The sequence below is a fragment of the Castor canadensis genome, chromosome 6, assembly GCF_047511655.1.
Source record: "Castor canadensis chromosome 6, mCasCan1.hap1v2, whole genome shotgun sequence".
In the NCBI taxonomy this organism is placed as follows: domain Eukaryota; kingdom Metazoa; phylum Chordata; class Mammalia; order Rodentia; family Castoridae; genus Castor; species Castor canadensis.
In genome coordinates this window covers 10,997,292-11,015,932 of record NC_133391.1, presented here as the reverse complement: position 1 = coordinate 11,015,932, position 18,641 = coordinate 10,997,292, and the positions used below count along the sequence as shown (strand labels likewise).

Here is an 18,641-nt window from a genome sequence, read left to right as displayed (position 1 = left end):
CTGTCTCACGAAATCAATCACGAAAAAGGGTTAGTGTGTGGCTCAAGTGGTAACAGCACCTGCCTAGCAAATGTGAGGCCAAGTTCAAACTCCAGTGCCGCCAAAAAGAAAAGAAAGAAAGAACAAAAAAATTAGTGGCTGGAAGTTTGAAGAACTGACAATACTCTGCAGGGTATCTTGAGATAAAGTTCCATCCATCAGCAAAGGTGACATGAAAATTTTCTCAAAATGTAAAACCACTAAAGAAATAAAATTTGAAGCCAGGTGTACTGGCTCATGCCTATAGTCCCAGCTACTGAGGAGGCTGAGAAAGGAGGAGTGCTCTAACCTAGGAGTTCAAGGCCAGCCTGAGCAAAACATCCCTAAAAAATAAAAATTAGCTGGGCACCAGTGACTCAAGCCTGTAATCCTAGCTACTCAGGAGGCAGAGATCAGGAGGATCGCAGTTCAAAGCCAGCCCTGGGCAAATAGTTCGTGAGACCCTATCTCAAAAAATCCTATCACAGAAAATTGGGCTGGTGGAGTGGCTCAAGGTGAAGGCCCTGAGTTCAAGCCCCAGTACCACAAAAATAAATAAATAAATAAAAAAGGTAAAAATTAATGGCTGGAGCCAAGGTGGTGGCTCACACCTGTAACCCTACTCAAGAGATCAGGAGGACTGTGGTTCAAAGCCAGGCCAAACAAATAGTTCCTGAGACCCTAAATCAGAAAAAAAAAAAAAAAAAAGTCACAAAAAGGGCTGGCAGAGTGGCTCAAAGTGTAGGCCCTGAGTTCAAACCTCTCTACTGCAAAAAAAAAAAAAAAAAAGTGACCAGGCACCAGTGGCCACACCTGTAATCCTAGCTACTTGGGATGCTGAAATCTGAGAGGATCTCTGGTTGAGGCCAGCCCAGACAAGGCAAATAGTTCACAAGACCCCATCTCCAACATAACCAGAGCAAAATGGACCATAGGCCTGGCTCAAGTGGTAGAGCACCTTCTTTGCAAGCACAAAGCCCTGAGTTCAAACTCCAGTCCCACCAAAAAATAAAAACATCATTTATTAAAATTGAATTTCAAAACAAAAATTGAATTTCAATTTGACTTGTCGGAGTTGCTCACGATTGAGGGGTCTGACCCACAGATTACTCAGTCAAGGCCATACAATTGATACGTCACTGATGTTGAATTTGGTATGATCCAATCCAATCCTGGTACCGCTCAATCCAAGCATCTTCCCTTGTTAGACCTGTGACTGTGACAGCTCTTAGCTGCCTTGACGGGTCCTCAGCTTCCTATACACAGGCAGGACCTGCAAAGAGCTGGACAGGAGCAGGGAAGGGGTGAGGAAACACGGCTGGTGCAAACTTTAATGCTACTACAAATCACTTTGGGTTCTCCAAGCCACAAGCCAGATTCTCATTGGTGATTTGGGCAAAGGCTGAAAGCCCTCAGGTCTAACAAGCTCCCAGGTGTCCCCGATGACCCTGCCAGGGATCACTTTACAAGGCAAGGACTTTGCCTGCTGGGCAGGAGCGGCAGGTGGGGACCCAGGTGGAGGGACCGTCATCCAGGGGTATAAAATGGCTGGGAGGTGGTCGCCCACTATTTCACCGGGACCATGGAGCTGAGCTATGGGCTCTTTGTTTGCGTTGTGCTCTGGGGAGTCACGGAGCTGTGTTGTCCCCACTCTCTCTGGCTCTCCCACAGAGAAACTCCGCATTCTGTGCGGTCCGTGATGCCTGTGGAGGTGGAGTGCCTAGAGGCTCACCTGGTGGTGACTGTCAGCAGAGACCTTTTTGGTACAGGAAAGCTCATCCAAGCTGCTGACCTCACCCTGGGCCCTGAGGGGTGTCAGCCTCTGGTCTCCATGGACACAGACGCGGTCAGGTTCAAGGCTGGGCTCCATGAGTGTGGGAACAGTGTGCAGGTGAGCCTGCGGGTCCCCTGGCTTTGGAGAGGGGATGTGGGAGGTGGCCAGTGATGGGGAATATGGCCATCCAGCCAGTGGGGCTGGGGGAGCTTCTTCCCCCTTGAAGGTAGAGTGGCTGGGGAGGGGTGACTTGGAGCTGGGCAGGGGGAGCTCCAGGCTATAGATGCTAAATTCCCTGCAGTGGGGGCCTCCAGAAGCGGCTCTGGGCTACACCAGGTACCCCTAATCTGAGGCATCCTGAGGATTTATGACCCCCCCCCCCATGGAGGAAATGCAGGAGGAGTGGTGGGCTCAATGTGAACGGGGGAGGGGTGTGAGAGGCCAGCCCTGTGCATAGCCCAGGCACTTACAAAGAGCACTTGAATCTTGCTTAAAGGGCTGGGGACATAGCTCAGTTGTAGAGCACTTGCCTTCTATGTGCAATGCCCTGGGTTCCATCCCCAGCACCACAAAAAAACAAAACTTGCTTGGAAAAAGATAAATTCTCATATTTCAAGAAAGCCAGGAAGTAATTATTATAGGGAAAAACAAGCCAGCAGAATTTTGGTCTCACTCTTGTCAGATATTCCTAGGGATTTGAGCTCAGGGCCTTGAGCTTGCTAGGGCCTTGCTCTACCACTTGAGCCAAGCCCCCTGCCTCATTGCTATTTAACAGCTTGAAGCTTTGAGCTACAAGTGGTTCAGAGCAGGGATCATCATAACTTTTTTTTGTGGGACTAGGGCATGAACTTGGAGCCCTGAGCCACATTCTTGTGATGGGTGTCACAAGACCCATCACAGGGATCTTGTGAACTGTTTGCCTGGGCTGGCTTCAAACCTCGATCCTGTTGATCTCTGCCTCCTGAGTAGCTGGCATTACAGGCGTGAGCCAATGGCACCAGCACCTAGCATGATAACCTTTCTATTAAAGACACTAAAAGTTAAAAAAAAAAAAAAGACACTGAAAGTTTTAACCTTGGACCAGGGGGCAGGTCCAATAGGCACTCCTACCCCAAGTCGGTGTGGAAATGAGTACTCAGACCACCAGGAGGAAACTTCCAGCAAGGCATGGCACAAATGTCCTGAGTTCCTGGTGCCCCGAGGAGGACCTGTCCTCACCTCCATCACGGGTCTCTGCTTGGCTGGGGAAGAGGCCAGCTAAGCCTCTGGAGCCCCCCAGTTAGAGCTCTGCTCTTAGCTGTGGTCCCCAAGGACTCAGGGTCCTCGTTTTGCTGGGAGTCTAACCTGGAGAGCTTCTAAAACACCAGCATCGAGTCTGTACCCCATCCTAAATCAGCAGTGGTGGGGGAGCCGGCCACCGGCATCTCCAACTCCCAGGTGACTCCAAGGCCTGGCACAGTGTTTCCCACTCTGCCTGATGAAAATGACCTGGTGCTGGGGCTGGTGTTATGGGTGCACAGCCTATGCAGTCCCGAGGGGCCATGTGCTCTGGTTAATGCTCTGAAATTCCTAACTTGTGAACAAAGAACCCCTCCCCCAAACCATGCTGCTGGCCCTGTCTAGGACACTTGGCTGATGGTGACCTAGGACTATACCCTGAATCTAGGGTAGAGAGCCTGGTACAGTAGTGCACACCTGTAGTCCTGGCTGCTTGGGAGGCAGAGGTAGGAGAATCAAAGTCCTAGGCCAGCCTGGCCAATAGCATGAGCCGCTAGCTGAACAACTAAACGCAAAAGGGCTGGTGGAGTGGCTCAAGTGGCACAGTGCCTGCACAGCTAGTCTGAGACCGAGTTCAAACCCCAGTGCTGCCAGAAAAAAATCTAAGGCAGGGGCTGCAGATGACCTCCTTTGTGGGGCAGATTCCTCAGGTGCAGTGCTACCCATACCTAGCAGCACCTGCCTGTGAGCTCCTGCCTCAGCCCACTACTGCCTCAGTGACTTGAGGACCGGTCAGAAGGTAGGGATGTGAATTGGATAGGAAGTTTTTGGCCCTTTCTGGCTGCTGATCAAGGGTCTCTCTTGTCTCCATAAAAGGAAATTGTGAGCAGGGCTCCAGTGGCTCACACCTGTAATCCCAGCTACTCAGGAGGCAGAGACCAGGAGGATCACGGTTCAAAGCCAGCCTGGGCAAATAGTTCACAAGACCCTACCTCAAAAACCCATCAGAAAAAAAGGGCTGGAGTGACTCAAGGTGTAGGCCTTGAGTTCAAATCCTGGTACCAAGGAAAAAAGAAAACTGTGTGTATTGGAGGCAGGTGACAGGGGCTAGGCATATCCTGACCTCACAGGGAATGTCGTGTAAAGACATTGACAACCCCTGCCCAGCCCTCCATATGGTGAGCAGCAGGCCCTCCCGCGCCCTGCATGGCTCGGTGGCATTAACCCGCCTTTGCTCCAGGTGACGGATGACGCCTTGGTGTACAGCACCTTTCTGCTCCACGACCCCCGCCCCGTGGGAAACCTGTCTATCCTGAGGACCAACCGTGCAGAGGTGCCCATTGAGTGTCGGTACCCCAGGTCAGTGGGACCCTCCCAATCTCAGAGGGGACAGGGGGAGGGAGTGCCGAGTGCCCACCAAGGGCCTGACTTTTTTTTTTTTTTTTAATGCAGTACTGAGATTTGAACTTGGGGCCTCACACTTGCTAGCCAGGTGCTCTACCACTTGAGGCACTCTAGCCCTCTTTTGGGTTGGGTATTTTTCAAGATAGGGTCTCGTGAACTATTTTTCTGGGCTGGCTTCTTTGTGATCCTCCTGAGTAGCTGGGATTACAGGTGTGAGCCACCAGCACTGGGCTTGACTGCCTCTTACTGGAAGCGGCAGAGTTGCCCAGCCCTGGCCCTCGAAGTTCAGAAGTCAAATCTTACTCAACATGCACCAGTGACTCACACCTGTAATGCTAGCTACTGGGATTGAGAGGATTGTGGTTCAAGGTCATCTTGGGCAAACAGTTTCTGAGACCCTCCCTGCCCCCCCCCCACAGATAAGCAGAGCAAAATGGACTTGAGGTGTGGCTCAAGCAGTAGAGCGCCTGCTTTGAGTGCAAAGCCTTGAGTTCAAGTCCTGCCTGGGTCTGTGACTGCACAGTGCCTAAGCCTTGGCCAGTTTAGAAGGAATTGGGAGGGATGATGGGAGGGGTTAAGTGGGCAGTCTCTTTTTTTTTTTTTTTTCTTTTTTTGTGTGGCTCTTTTTTTTTTTTTTTTTCCCCCCTCATACTTGGGATTAAACTGAAAGTCTCAAGCTTGCTAGGCAAGTTCTGCCACTTAAGCCACTCCACCAGTCCTTTTTGCTTAGTTTTTTTCAGGTTGGTGCTTGTGCTTTTGCCAGGGCGGACCTCAGATCTCCATCCTCCTACCTCTGCCTCCCAAGTAGCTGGGACTACAGGCATCTGTCACCATGTCTGGTTAAGTTGAAGGTCTTGATACCAGTGAACACATGACCATGTGCCTGTGGAGGGATTGTGAGCAGGGTTCCCAGAACAAGATCTGGCAGCTGAGTTTTGAGGCTGAGATAGCTCGGGGAAAGCAGTATGTGTCTTACTGGGGCCTGGCTCAATCAGGAGAGCTCCCAGACATGGTCCTGAGGCCCAACAGATCTGGGAAAAGGCATTCATGCTCCAACCTTAGCAGGAGACACTCCTGAGAATCAAACAGGAGCGGGGAGGCCCTGACCCAAGAGTCACCTGGCACCAGGTGGGAGCCAGTCAGTAAGATCAGCTGCAGGCTGGAGGAGGAGGAGGAAGTGAGGCCTCTGTGACAGCAGGGGTACAGACCAGCTAGAGGGAGCCAAGAACCGGAGGGGCTTGTTAAGCCATGTGGCTTGTGGAGACAAGAGCCAAGGGCAGGATGTCAGCAGCTCTTTTGTTGACCAGAGGGCCAAGGCCCTTCTTGGACCACGGTGGTTGGTGCTGGGGTGCTCCATCCTTGTCTAGGACATATTAACATGATCAATAAATCACCGCTTGGAGAAATTGCCTCTCTTGGCAGATGTTCTGGTGGGCATCTGTAGACATCTATCCTGGCTAACTTCTATTTGCTTTCTCATCACTGGTCAGACTCAGGTGATCATTAGCTTTTCAGGAGCCAAAGGCTGGACACAGTGGTTCACACCTGTAGTCCCAGCTACTCAGGAGGCTAAGATGGGAAAATCACTTGAGCCCAGGATTTGGGGCCAGTCAGGACAACATAGAGAAACCCTACTTCAAAATAAAAACCAAGCTGGGGCCAGTGGCTCACGCTGGTAATCCCAGCTACTCAGAAGGTAGAGATCAGGAGCACTGTGGTTCAAAGCAGCTGGAAATAGTTCTGAGCACCCTATCTCAGATACCCAGCACAAAAAAGGGCTGATAAGCCTCAAGAGGTCGAGAGTCCAGTACCCCCAAAAGCCAGTTGCCTGTCTATAGAGGATGTCCTAACCAGGACTCACCTCTCAATGTTGAGGGGTACAGTGCACCCAGATGTGAACCTCCAAGGCAAGTTAGCAGGGAACAGCTCAGTCCAGAAGCTAAACTTCTAGCTTTCGGTCTGATTTGATGCTGTCGCCACATGGCCTCACTTTGAATGGCTGGGCTGCTCCCAGGTGTAGAAGATCGTGAGGGTTAAGACTCAGGCTTTGCCAGGCACCAGTGGCTCACACCTGTAATCCTAGCTACTCAGGAGGCAGAGATCAGGAGGATCATGGTTCGAAGCCAGCCCAGGCAAATAGTTCAAGACCCTAATCTTGAAAAATTTCATCACAAGAAAAGAGCTGGTGGAGTGGCTCAAGGTGTAGGTGCTGAGTTCAAATCCCAGTATTGCTAAAAAAGCCTCAGGCTTCTGCTGCTTTGACGTAGCTAAGCCACTGGGCCATGGTTGGCCACCCTGCAGTGGGTAGAAAGGAGACCACCAGGATGGGAGCATAGCTCAAGAGACGGCATTTGCCTAGTGTGTGTGAAGCCCTGGGCTCCATCCCCAGTATCGGGGGGGGGGGGGACACTCCCCCACTGTGAGTGTAGTTGGGGTATCCCTTACAGCGGGTGGGGACAGCTGTGGCTCTTGTCCCAGGCAAGGCAACGTGAGCAGTCAGGCCATCCTCCCTACCTGGGTACCCTTCAGGACCACAGTGTTCTCAGAGGAGAAGCTGGTGTTCTCGCTGCGCCTGATGCAGGGTAAGCTGGGGGGCTGAAGGGTGGGGGGGGAGCCCTGGACAGCCTCTAGCCCATGCTTGTGACCTCTGATCTCCCCCCCCCCGCCCCCTCAGAGAACTGGAGCACTGAGAAGTCATCCCCCACCTTCTACCTGGGAGAGGCAGCACACCTCCAAGCAGAAGTACACACTGGCAGCCATCTTCCCCTGCAGCTGTTCGTGGACCACTGTGTGGCCACGCCTACACCGGACCAGAACTCCTCCCCATATCACATCATCGTGGACTTCCATGGGTGAGGCCTGGCTACCTTTCCAGGGAGCCTTCATAACGAGCTAGCCCGGTGCTGGTCATCTTCCCCAGCTTCTAACGTCATTCTTCCATGGTTGCCTTCCAAGTTGCCTTGTGGACGGTCTCTTTGGCTCTTCTGCGTTCCAAGTCCCCAGACCTGGGCCTGGGACCCTCCAGTTCACAGTGGATGTGTTCCATTTTGCCAACGATTCCAGAAACACGGTAATATTTAATGGAAGAATAATGAACTTTGGGTCAAGCTTAATAACTCCATGCTATGCCAGGCATCTGTGGCTCATCCCTGTAATCCTAGCTACTCAGGAGGACTGTGGTTCAAAACCAGCCTGGGCAAATAGTTCACAAGACCCTATCTCAAAACCATCACAAAAAGGCTGGCGTGGTTTAAGGTGTAGACCGTGAGTTCAAACCCAGTGCCATCAAAAAAGTAGGGAAGAGCCAGGTGTGGTGGTTCAAGCCTATAATCCTAGCACTTGGGAAGTGGAGACAGGAGGGTCATGAGGCCACAAAGTCAAGACCCTGCTTTAATAGGCTTAAAACTTGCTTTCCTGATTAGCTTCTGGAAACGTTGATGCTACCAGCCAGGATCCCACCTAAAAACCATCAAGCTGTAAAGGTTAAGTTGAACCTTGGATGGAGGGAAGATGAGGCCTATGACCAAGCCAGGGATGAAAAAAAGGAGAAAGAACTGGCTGCTTGCCAGAAAGTTCTAGCCAACTCCTAGGAGCTTAGTTTTCAACTCTAATCACCTGGAAAGGTCACAAACCACTGCTTGGCGAGTGCTGGTGGGTCACACCTGTAGTCCCAGCTACTTGGGAGTCTGAAATCGGCAGCCTAGGCAAGTAGTTTGAGACCCCCATCTCAAACAACCAGAACAAGATGGACCTGAAGGCATAGCTCAAGTGGTAGAGCGCTTCCTTTGTAAGTACAAAGCCCTGAGTTCAGGAACCTGGTCCCACCAAAAAGACAGTGTGAACATGGTGACACACAACTGTAATCCCAGATATGCAGGACGGGGAGGCAAGACCCTGTCTTCAAAACTAGAAAATCAAAGGGCTGGGGATGTGGCTCAAGTGGAAGAACGCTTGAGGTACTGGGTTCAATTCCCAGCCCTGCCAAAAAACTAGAGGGTAGAGGATAACACTGGTTAGGGCAAGAGTCTGAGCTCTGGACTGGTTCCCCCTAAAAAGGAGAATCAACGTCTTGGCTGAATGTGGCCATAGCACAAGGGGGAATGATTTCAAGAGCTATAAAGGAACCACCTTGACCATCCAGGCAGTACCAGAAGAATGGGCTGGGGGAGTTAAAGATGAAACTTCAGCTCCAGTGAGAAGCTGGTGGAATTTCCAACCAGGTCCACTTAGGAACAAGGAGTCCAAGCCCTACCTGGGGGAATTGTGGAGCTAGAGCTTGGTCAGAATGCCCCCTCTGGGGTATCAGCCTCTATGGTTAAAAGATCTGCAGGGTGGGTGACTTGACTAGAGCCCTCTGACCCAGCAGGAGTTCCCTTTTGCTAGACAAGAAGGGTCAAGTAGCTTTTTCCAGAGGCAGGGACTATGCCAGGTCTGGACAGGGCATCAGACTGGGCTTGTCACAGACGGATAGAGGAGGAATCGAAGCTGGGCACTGGTGCTCACACCTGTAATCCTAGCTACTCAAGAGGCAGATCAAGATTGTGGTTTGGAGCCAGTCTGGGCAAATAGTTCACAAGAGACCCTCTCTCAAATATTCAACTCAAAAGGCTGGCAGAGTGGCTCAAGCAGAAGAGCATTTGCTTAGCAAGTGTGAAACCCTGAGTTCAAACCCCAGTGCCACCAAAAAGAATTGAGGTTTGGAGAATCTGGCCTGGAGAAAGAGCCAGAAAGTTGACTTGTACTCTAGAATACAAACTCCAGAGGAACTAGTACAAAACACCTGTGTCCAAGGAACTCGGGTCACAGAAACAACTAGCTCCTTTTCCCCAGCTGAAAAGGGGGCAATATCGGTGACCACATCCCTGAGAGGGTAAGTGACTTACCAAGTAGCAGGTGGCAGTCCTAGGAGCCCAGCTGAGCTGGGGCTAGGTGGGATGATAGAAATGTTTGGCTTTTTTTCCCAGCTATATGAAGGTTTTTTTTTTTTTTTTTTTTTTTTTTGAGCTCAGAGCAGATCATACTAACAGGCAAATTTTGGAAACTCCCACAAAGATGATGGTTCCCATTCTAGAATGAGATGGGTTCACTTGTTCTGCAGCTTTGGGCAAGCTAATCACTGGACCATTTTAGAGACGGTGGCTCCTCCCCCACCCCAACCTTCTGAAGGGTTAAGTGTTAAGGGAAGCTTGTTTGCTGGGCACTGGGATGCATGCCTGGAATTCCAGCTAGAGGTGGGGGTAGGAGGATCTCAGCTTGTAGCTGGCCGAGGCTAAAGTGTGCGACTTGCTATTTGGAAAAACAAAGGATTGAGAGCATGGCTCAATAGCAGAGCGCTTGCCTAGCAATTATGAGGCCCTGACTTCAGTCCACAGTACTACAGTAGTTTGTCAAAGTCACTGGCCCAGACTGTCACAAGGCTAAGTCCTTACACTATTTCTTTCAGGTGTACATCACCTGCCACCTAAAAGTGGCTCCAGCTGACCAAGCCCCGGATCAACTCAACAAAGCCTGTTCCTTCAACAAGTCTTCCAATAGGTGAGAAGACCAGGTTCTACAAACTGGGCTGCAGACTCTATCCAAGACCCCTCATGTCCATCCTCCCACCCCCACCAGTGAATCACTTCCTGTCCTCAACAAACTATCCAAGTTTCTTGCTATGTGCTGGTGGCTCACGCCTATAATCCCAGCTACTCAGGAGGCAGAGATCAGGAGGATCAGTTTGAAGCCAGCCTGGGCAAATAGTTTTCAAGATCTTATCTTGAAAAAACTGTCACAACAAAGGGCTGGTGGAGTGGCTCAAGGTGTAGGCCCTGAGTTCAATCCCCAGTACCACAAAAATTAAGCTTCTTATCTTGTTTCTCAGGTGGTCACCAGTAGAGGGCGATGCTGACATCTGCAAATGCTGTGACACAGGTGACTGTAACAGGCCAGGTTATTCCAGCAGACAGCCCCAGGCAGTGAGCCAGTGGCCCAAGTCAGCTTCAAGAAACCGCAGGCACGGTATGTCACTGGCAGTCACTGGGTTCTCAATTGTCCCCTCCCCTTGTTCTAGGTCACCTGGCGTTACTTCAGGGTGAAGTTCTTCCACCTTAACCTCCATTAAGGCTGTCCAGGTCTTATATAGAAATCACAGACCTAACTGGGAGGACTCTGAGCTCCCCCAGTAATGGGAGTGGGTAGCTCTGATGTCCTCCAGTTCTTCTAAGACTCAATTGTGCTGAGGGGATAACGCAGCTGTCACTCAGCCCACTGAGGCAGAGCAAAATCCCTGACCTGATTACTGGTTAAGGACTAAAGTGACGTTCAGAGCCTGACATGGTGGTACATACCTGTAATCCCAGCACTCATAAAGCTGAGATGGGAGGACAGAGTTTTTGAGGCCAACCTGGGCTACATAGTGAGAACCTTGCCACCTACACCCACCAAGAGATTCATTTGGGCTGGGAGTGTGGCTCAGTGATAGAATACTTGATAGTATCTGAGGACCTAGGTTTGATTCCCCAGCACTGCTTTTAAAAAGTAATCTCTGTCCTGTTCCTTTCAGTGTCAGAGGAAGCAGATGTCACTGTGGGGCCACTTATCCTCCTGGGAAAGGCTGGTGACCACAGAGTGGAGGGCTGGACCTCTCCTGCTCACACATCCATTGCACTAGGCTTAGGTCTAGCTGTGGTGGCATTCCTGACTGTGGCTGCTCTTGTCCTGGGTCTCACCAGTACCTACCGCACTGCTTCCCACTCTGCAACACTTTCCCAATAAAGGAAGAAAGCCAAAGCCAACTCGGTGTGGTTCTGTGACTACAAATGGGTTAGGACTGGTGACGGCCACCTGGGGGCAGGGGACAATGTCACCCAATCCTATGGGCTCCAACAACACAATCCAGTAAAACTGAGCTTCTATCGAGCGGCCAACTGTCCAGAATGGTTTGTGAAGGCAGACGTGTGTCTCATGGCTTTGGGAAATCTGCCCTTCTAAGGATCAGATGGGAGCTCTTGGGGACAGAGTGAGGTGGGCCCAGGCAGCCTGAGGTCCAGCTAGCCAAGAATATCTGGCTTTCAGCCCAGGCACTGGTGGCTCACACATACCTGTCATCCTAGCTACTCAGGAAGCAGATCAGGAAGATCAAGGTTCAAAGCCAGCCTTGGAGAAAATAGTTCAGGAGATCTTTTCTCAAAAAAATCACAACGGGCTGGAGTGGCTCAAGGTGTAGGGTCTCAGTTCAAAAACCAGTACTGCCAAAAAACGTCTGTGACTGATTCTGGGGAAGACGGGCATAGAGGGAGGGGACTTCTGCCCCACCCTCCTTAAGGGCAGGAGATAAAAAAGCTAAGTGTCTAGATCTTAGAGGCCATAAAGCCAGGAGGAACAGGGTCCCCAAAGCAGGGCAGTGATGTTTAGTGTTTCCTGCCTTGTCCTGTGAGATTACCAGCATCCTTGTGGAATATCGTGTTTGGGATGCAAATGTGTCACTGGCTCAGGGAGGGGGATATCTTAGGTAGTAGCAGGCCTTGGCGTGGGGGGGCTAGGATCTACTTGTCAGCCTCCCTCACTTTTCTGATTTTTGTTTTTGTTTTTGAGACAGGATCTCACTATATAGCCCAGATGGCCTCAAATTTGTTCTTCTGCCTTAGCCTCTCAAGTGCTGGGATTACAGGCGTGAAGGACCAAGCCTGGCTCCCTATTGTTCTCCCCATGTCTGCTGCCTCCCTCCCCTGGGACCTGGCACAGCCCCTAAGAGTCTAGAAAGGGAATAGTGCTACAGGGTTTCCAGGAAGCTGGTGGTCCATCTCCAGTGGGAGGTGGTCAAGTTCTTGATGCTGAGGGGCTTAATGCCCCCTCCCCAGTGGGCTTGTTCCCACTTTGCCCCAGCCCTTCTCACTTCCACTGGGTGAAGGTTGCCTTCCCTGTAGCATTCCAGCTTGGTAGCTACCTGATAGGTCTTAAGAGCTGAGTGGGGCTGGTACCTGCTGGGCAGGGCTTTTTATTAGATTAAAAAATCCCGTCAGAGACAGAGCAGCAGACAGACTGGGCACTGGTGACTCATACTAGTAATCCTAGCTACATGAGAAGCTGGGATTTGGAGGATCTCAGTTTGAGGCTAGCCCAAGCAAATAGTCTGCAAGACCCCTATCTCAAAAATAACCACAAGGAGGCACCCTCTTTTGGGACACCCCTTCCCCCAACTCTGGGGACTCTGATATACAATTTCATGTTTTTTCTCTCAAACTCTCCTGCTTTACACTTGGTGGGAGGAAAATGGACTTGGGGGTGTGGCTCAAATAGTGGATCGCCTGCTTTGCAAGTTCGAACCCCAGGCCCACCAAAAAAATAAAGGCAGTAACTTGTATGGCTGTTCCATTTCCAACCAGGGGTCTGGCTGAAGTGAGGGCTCAATTGTGTTGCCTCAGGCAAAGAAAGATGTCTAAGACATACACAGGGCAAATGGTTCCAGTCTACTGAGCGTGGGAACCCTTTGACAGCCCAAGTGTGGGCTGTAAACACAGCATTTCTGGGGAGTCTCTTAGAATTGTATCCCAGCCAGGTGTAGGTGGCTCATGCCTGTAATACTAACTACTCAGGAAGCAGAGATCAGGTGGATCTCGGTTCAAAGCCAGCCTGGGCAAATAGTTCACCAGACCCTGTCTTGACAAAACCCATCACAAAAAGATGCTGGTGGAGTAGCTCAAAGTGTAGACCCTGAGTTCAAACCATAGCATGGCAAAATAAAATGCACCATGAGTTTGGGGGCCTAGCATGCAGAAGGCCCTGGGGAGAAGGGGAACCAGCTCCCCTCTCCAAAAAAAAAAAAAAGCTGGGTGCAGTGGTTCATGCCTATAATCTTAGCTACTCAGCAGAGATCAAAAGGATCTCAGTTTGAGACCAGCCTGGGCAAATAGTTCATGAAACCCCTTCTCCAAAATAACAAAAGCAAAATGGACTGGAGGTGTGGTTCAAGTGGTAGAGCGCCTGCTCTGCAAGTGTGAAGCCCTGAGTTCAAACCTCAGACCCACCGAAAAAAAAAAAGGGGAGGTAGGAGAACTTTGACCTCCAGAAAAGGGGTGCTTGGGCTGGAGAAGGAACCTCATACAGCCAAAGAACACCTTAAACAGATCTTTGCTGTCAGGAAAAGTGACTGGAAGAGCAAAGAATGTGGTCTGGAGGCTGGGAGGAAGTTATCCCTAAAGCCAGACCTCTTCAGGCTCCAGTCCTGGCTTCCTGCCACTTCTAGGTGGGCAGGTGACCCCATGTGTAGGATGGGACAATGTGTGGAGTTAGATGAGAAAAGCATATGGTAGAAAAACTCTTTTTCCCCCACCCCCAATGCTGGGAGTTGAACCCAGGGCCTCAAGCTTGCTAGAAAAGCACTCTACCACTTGAACCACACCCCAGCCCAATGCTGCAGGACTTCTTTTCTTTTTTGGTGAGACTGGGGTTTGAACTTGGGGCTTTGCATTTACAAAGCGGGTGATTTACCACTTAAGCCACACATCTAGTCCATTTTGCTCTGCATATTTTGGAGATGGGGTCTCTTGAAATATTTGCCTGGGCTGGCCCTGAACTACGATTCTCCCGATCTTAGTAGCTGGGATTACAGGTGTGAGCCACTGCACTGGTGCCTAGCTTGCTGCAGAACTCTTGCAAAAAGCTCTGGGGTTGGGGACAGGTGGCCTATTTCATATCCCACCCTGTGTTACCTCTGCTGAAGTCTCCTCCACTACCTAACAGCAACCTTAGCCCAGGTGTGTGCATGTGTGGTTCCTTCAGGGTCTTAGTGATGACTTTGTCATGTGTCCCCTGGAATCCAGCCTGGGTTCAATCACAACTGCTCTGTAAGTCATCACAAAAATTCGACACTTAGGATATACTGGGGACTGCTGCTGCAATGAACAGTGGTCTGTCCCTGGTCCTTGAGTTTCTGTCCTTTGGTTTCCTCAGCAGAAAGAGGAAGTGCCTGTGTCTGGGGCAAGGAGGAAGGCATGACTAGGATGTAACCCTGAATGTCAGGCTGGGCCTTAGCTCAGCAAGGGGTGGGAGGAAGCTCCCCAATCACCCTGAGAGGGGACCTCCAGCAGAGATGTCTGAAAGCCCAGCCTTTCTACAGTGGTATAGGAAGGAAACTGCTGGCTGTCCTGATGTCCATTATTCAAGCCTCCTCTTTCCCTAGTGTTTGGGGCAGCTTCTATTGCCCTGTAGACATTTGGTCAATCAACCTTTCAAGTGTAGATTTAAAACTTTACCTTTGTAGGTGGGGAGAAATGGCCCAAACAATGTATGCACATATGAATAAATCAAGTAAAAAAAAAAACTTTACCCTTGTGCTTCCTAGTAGCCAGGGGGAAAAAGGATTTGTTGCCAAATCCTTGAAAGCAATTATCATATAAATACATAGGGAAAATGTCAAACATCTTGTGTAATTCATTCATTAAGATGTTAAAAGGAGTGGGCTAGGGGTGTAGCTCGGTGGGACCACCAAACTAGTTCAAGGAGAATCCACAGGGCAGAAATTAATTGCATCTCTACTGAAATGAGGGTTGAGGAGGAGAAAATGACTACCCGCCCCCACCCTTCTAGGTTCTTTGGCTGGGATGTGAATTAAATTGACATTAACACAGATTTGCAGGAGAAAATAAATTTGTGTTCATATGCTTGGGGATCCCACAAAAATATGAGGCTCAAAGTGTCAGATAACTGAAAAATACATAGTATCCTGAGCTACAGGAAGGATAGGAACTGGAAGTTTGGCTCAAGCTGTAGAATGCTTGCTTTGCATGTTCGAAGTCTTGAGTTCAAACCCAGACCTGTGGGGGGGGGGGAATTCTTCCTTCTACCCTTTGGGCTGAGAGAGTGGCGCAAGTTGTAGGGTGAGGGGAAGGGATTAGTTTGTCTTGATATGCAGCTACAAAGTATCTTCTGTAAATTGCCAAGCTGTGATGGATACTTTTAGTAATGTAAATCACCTTCTTGACTGTAAATTTCTTTTACAAAATGACAGTTCAGAGTAACTACTGTGTATACAGTTTGTCAGAATAAGTACCTCGAACATGCTGAAGTGTATTTTAGGACTCTGGGCATGGCTCAAGTGGTAGAGTGGCCCTGAGTTCAAATTCAAGTACCACCCCAAAAAAGGGGATTGTGGAAAGTCTATTGCATTACTATTTTCTACAACTTGTTCAATACTTTATTCAAAGACAATGAAAGGTGGAGAGTGGTGGTACACTCCTATAATTCCAGCACCTGGGAGGCTGAGGGAGGAAGATATTTGAGTTGGAGGCCAGTCTGAGATAGTGAGATTGTAAGAGGTGCTCAAATTGCTTTTGCAAAAAAGTATGGACTCCTTACTCAAGTCCACACATTAACTGAAATCAGGAGTCAGTGACTCACCCCTGTAATCCCAGCTACCCAGGAGGCAGAGATCAGGAGGATTGAGGTTCAAAGCCAACCCTGGGAAAAAGTTTGAGAGACCCTATCTCAAAAAACAACAACAAAAAAGGCTGGTGGAGTGACTCAAGGTGAAATTCAAACTCCATTACCAAAACAAACAAACAAACCAAAAAAACCAGGAGAAAAGCCTGGTATCCCTGCCTCTATTTTGTACCTGTCTTTGCTGTAAGCCATTCTCTTTGCAATCTCCCTGGATTCCAGGAAAGAACTGATAACATCTTCATGACAAGGCACCCAAACTACTGCTAACAGTAGGCCCCCTTCCTCTGGGTGGACCACCTGCCAGGTAAAGATGACTCCAGTTTCAAGACCCTGTCTTATAAACAAAAGAATGAAAGGTAGAGTCACAGACTGGCGCTAAAGTTGGACCCGGAACCCTTTTGCCCTTTGCAAAGTCCCTCACCATTTTTCTGGACGAATGTTTGATTTATCAGGTGTTTTTAGCACCATATCCAAAACCCATCCAAATCTGCTATGGGCTAATGCAAGTCTTCAGGGAAGCTTGGATAACACTGGAGAGCTAATCCTTTGGCTCCTGTAGAAAGACAAAATCCATTTTGGATTTGCCTTTTGAGGCCTAGTGCAGAAGCTCCGTTGAAAACAATGGCCCCTATAAACTTTATTTAAGCAATGGGGGTGCAGCTCACTGGTAGAGCGCTTGCCTAGCAGGTTTGGGAGGCCCTGGGTTCTATGTTCAATACTGCAAAAAAATCATAAAAAAGCAAAAGTTTATTTAATCCCAAGGAGTTTCTTGGCTTCTTTTTTTTTTTTTTTTTTTGCGGTACCGGGGCTTGAACTCAGGGCCTACACCTTGAGCCACTCCACCAGCCTTTTTGTGTTAGGTATTTTTGAGATAGGGTCTTGCAAACTGTTAGCCTAGGCTGGCTTTGAACCGTGATCCTCCTAATTGCTGCCTCCTGAGTAGCTGAGATTACAGGCACGAGCACCAGCACCTGGCCTGACTTCATCTTTACACTGGGAAGGCTGGCTTGGTGCACACACCAAACTGATGCCTTTTCCTGTCTGCAATGCCTAGTAACCCTATCTCTGCCCTTTACCATGTCTATTTATTTGACTTATAGTGGCAAGCGGCCAGACCTGACTTGTGGAACCTCTGGAGTTTTATCCTAAGGCCTGTTAAAACTCTGGTTTTAGTCCCTTCTCTCTCTCTCTCTCTCTCTCTCTCTCTCTCTCTCATGGTACTGGGGTTTGAACTCAGGGCCTCACACTTGCTAGGCAGGTGCTTTACCCACTTGAGCCACTCCACCAGCTCTGTTTTTTTGTGTTGGGTATTTTCAAGATGGGGTCTCACAAACTATTTGAACTAGCTTTAAACTGTGATCCTCCTGGTCTCTGCCTCCTAAATAGCTAGGATTACAGGCAGGAGCACTGGTGCCCTTCTCTTGCACAGATCACATATACCAAACCAGGGCTCTGGAGGATTAATTTACAGAAAGAACAGCTGGGTTCCAGTGATTCACACCTGTAATCCTAGCAATTCAGGAGACAGAGACTAGGAGGATCACAGTTCAAAGACAGACCCAGCAAATAGCTCAAGTGACCGTATCTCGGAAAAACCCATCACAAAAAAGGACTGGTGGAGTGGCTCAAGTTGTTGGTCCTGAGTTCAAGCTCCAAAACACACACACACACACACACACAGCCTGCTCTTTCTTTTTGGCTGTACTGGATTACTCTAACCATGATCCTCCAGATATCAGCCTCCCAAGTAGACATAATTATAGGCGTGAGCCACCGGTGGCCAGTCTCATTGCCAGGTTTCTGAGGGGCACCCTGAGCAATCTTCTATCTAAAAGTTAAAAGTGCATGACCCTCTCCCTCACTGCTGCCCTATTTTGCTCCCATTCATAACCAGAACTCTTCATTTTTTTCCCAAATGAAAATAGTCTCTCTTTTCAGGTTCTAAAAATGGAGTCCATTCATTGGGGTGCACTCAAATGGCACAGGAAAAGTACAAACGAAGTGAAGAATCACCTGCACCCCTGGGGTGTTACTGTGTTTGCCCAGTGTCCTTCCAGATGCATACATCCACAGGCAGCCTTATAGAAGCACTGTTATTGTGGCCAGGTACCATGGATTCACCCCTGTAATCCTAGCTATTCAGGAGGATTGAAATTTGAAGCTGGCCAGGGCAAAAAGTTAGTGAGACCCCCATCTCAACCAATAAAAGCTGTGTATGGTTGTGTGCGCCTGTCAGCCCAGCTACACAGGAAGTGTAAATTGGAGGCTAGAGGTCCAGGGCAGCCCTGGCATAAATGCAAGTTTATTGAAAGAAAGAAAGAAAGAGAGAAAGAGAGAGAATGAAAGGAAGGAAGGAAGGAAGGAAAAGAAGGAGGAAAGGAAGGAAAGAAAAAAAGAAATAGAACAATGAGACATGTTGAAACTGTTCCAGGAATGGGGCGTGTGGTAAAGGAGAATGATGGACGGGTGAATTCAACTATGACATATTGTAAGAACTTTTGTAAATTTCACAATGTACCCCCAGTACAACAATAATATGATTTTTTAAATGTAAAAAAAAAAAAAATCAGGCACCCATGGCTTATTCCTGTAATCCTAGCTACTCGGGAGGTTGAGATCAGGAGGATTGTGGTTTCAGGCCAAGCTGAGCATCTGAGCAAGTAGTTTGTGAAACCTCTTCTCCAAAATAACCAGAGCAAAATGGACTGGAGGTGTGGCTCAAGTGGTAGAGTGCCTAATTTGCAAGTGGGAAGCTCTGAGTTCAAACCCCAGTTCTACCAAAAAAATTAAACAACAAAAATAACTA

General features: G+C 49.2%; 2 protein-coding genes across 2 annotated transcripts in view; one reads left to right on the top strand and one right to left on the bottom strand.

The window, feature by feature from the left end:
* Positions 1-18,641, bottom strand: part of Ssc4d (scavenger receptor cysteine rich family member with 4 domains) — a 41,118-nt gene that overhangs the window by 18,779 nt on the left and 3,698 nt on the right. The window lies entirely within an intron of this gene.
* Zp3 (zona pellucida glycoprotein 3) lies at positions 1,529-11,190 on the top strand. The gene is made up of 8 exons (XM_020156420.2): positions 1,529-1,909; positions 4,251-4,369; positions 6,893-6,996; positions 7,089-7,266; positions 7,370-7,484; positions 9,858-9,949; positions 10,278-10,414; positions 10,959-11,190. Exons 1-8 carry the CDS (start codon positions 1,601-1,603, stop codon positions 11,168-11,170), a joined length of 1,266 nt encoding a protein of 421 aa, XP_020012009.1. The 5' UTR covers positions 1,529-1,600; the 3' UTR covers positions 11,171-11,190.

Coding starts and splice junctions, on each gene's coding strand:
- Zp3 (XM_020156420.2), top strand. CDS start 1,601: ATGGAGCTGAGCTATGGGCTCTTTGTTTGCGTTGTGCTCTGGGGAGTC. Junction 7,267..7,369: donor ATCATCGTGGACTTCCATGG/GTGAGGCCTGGC, acceptor TTGCCTTCCAAG/TTGCCTTGTGGACGGTCTCT. Junction 10,415..10,958: donor TTCAAGAAACCGCAGGCACG/GTATGTCACTGG, acceptor TGTTCCTTTCAG/TGTCAGAGGAAGCAGATGTC.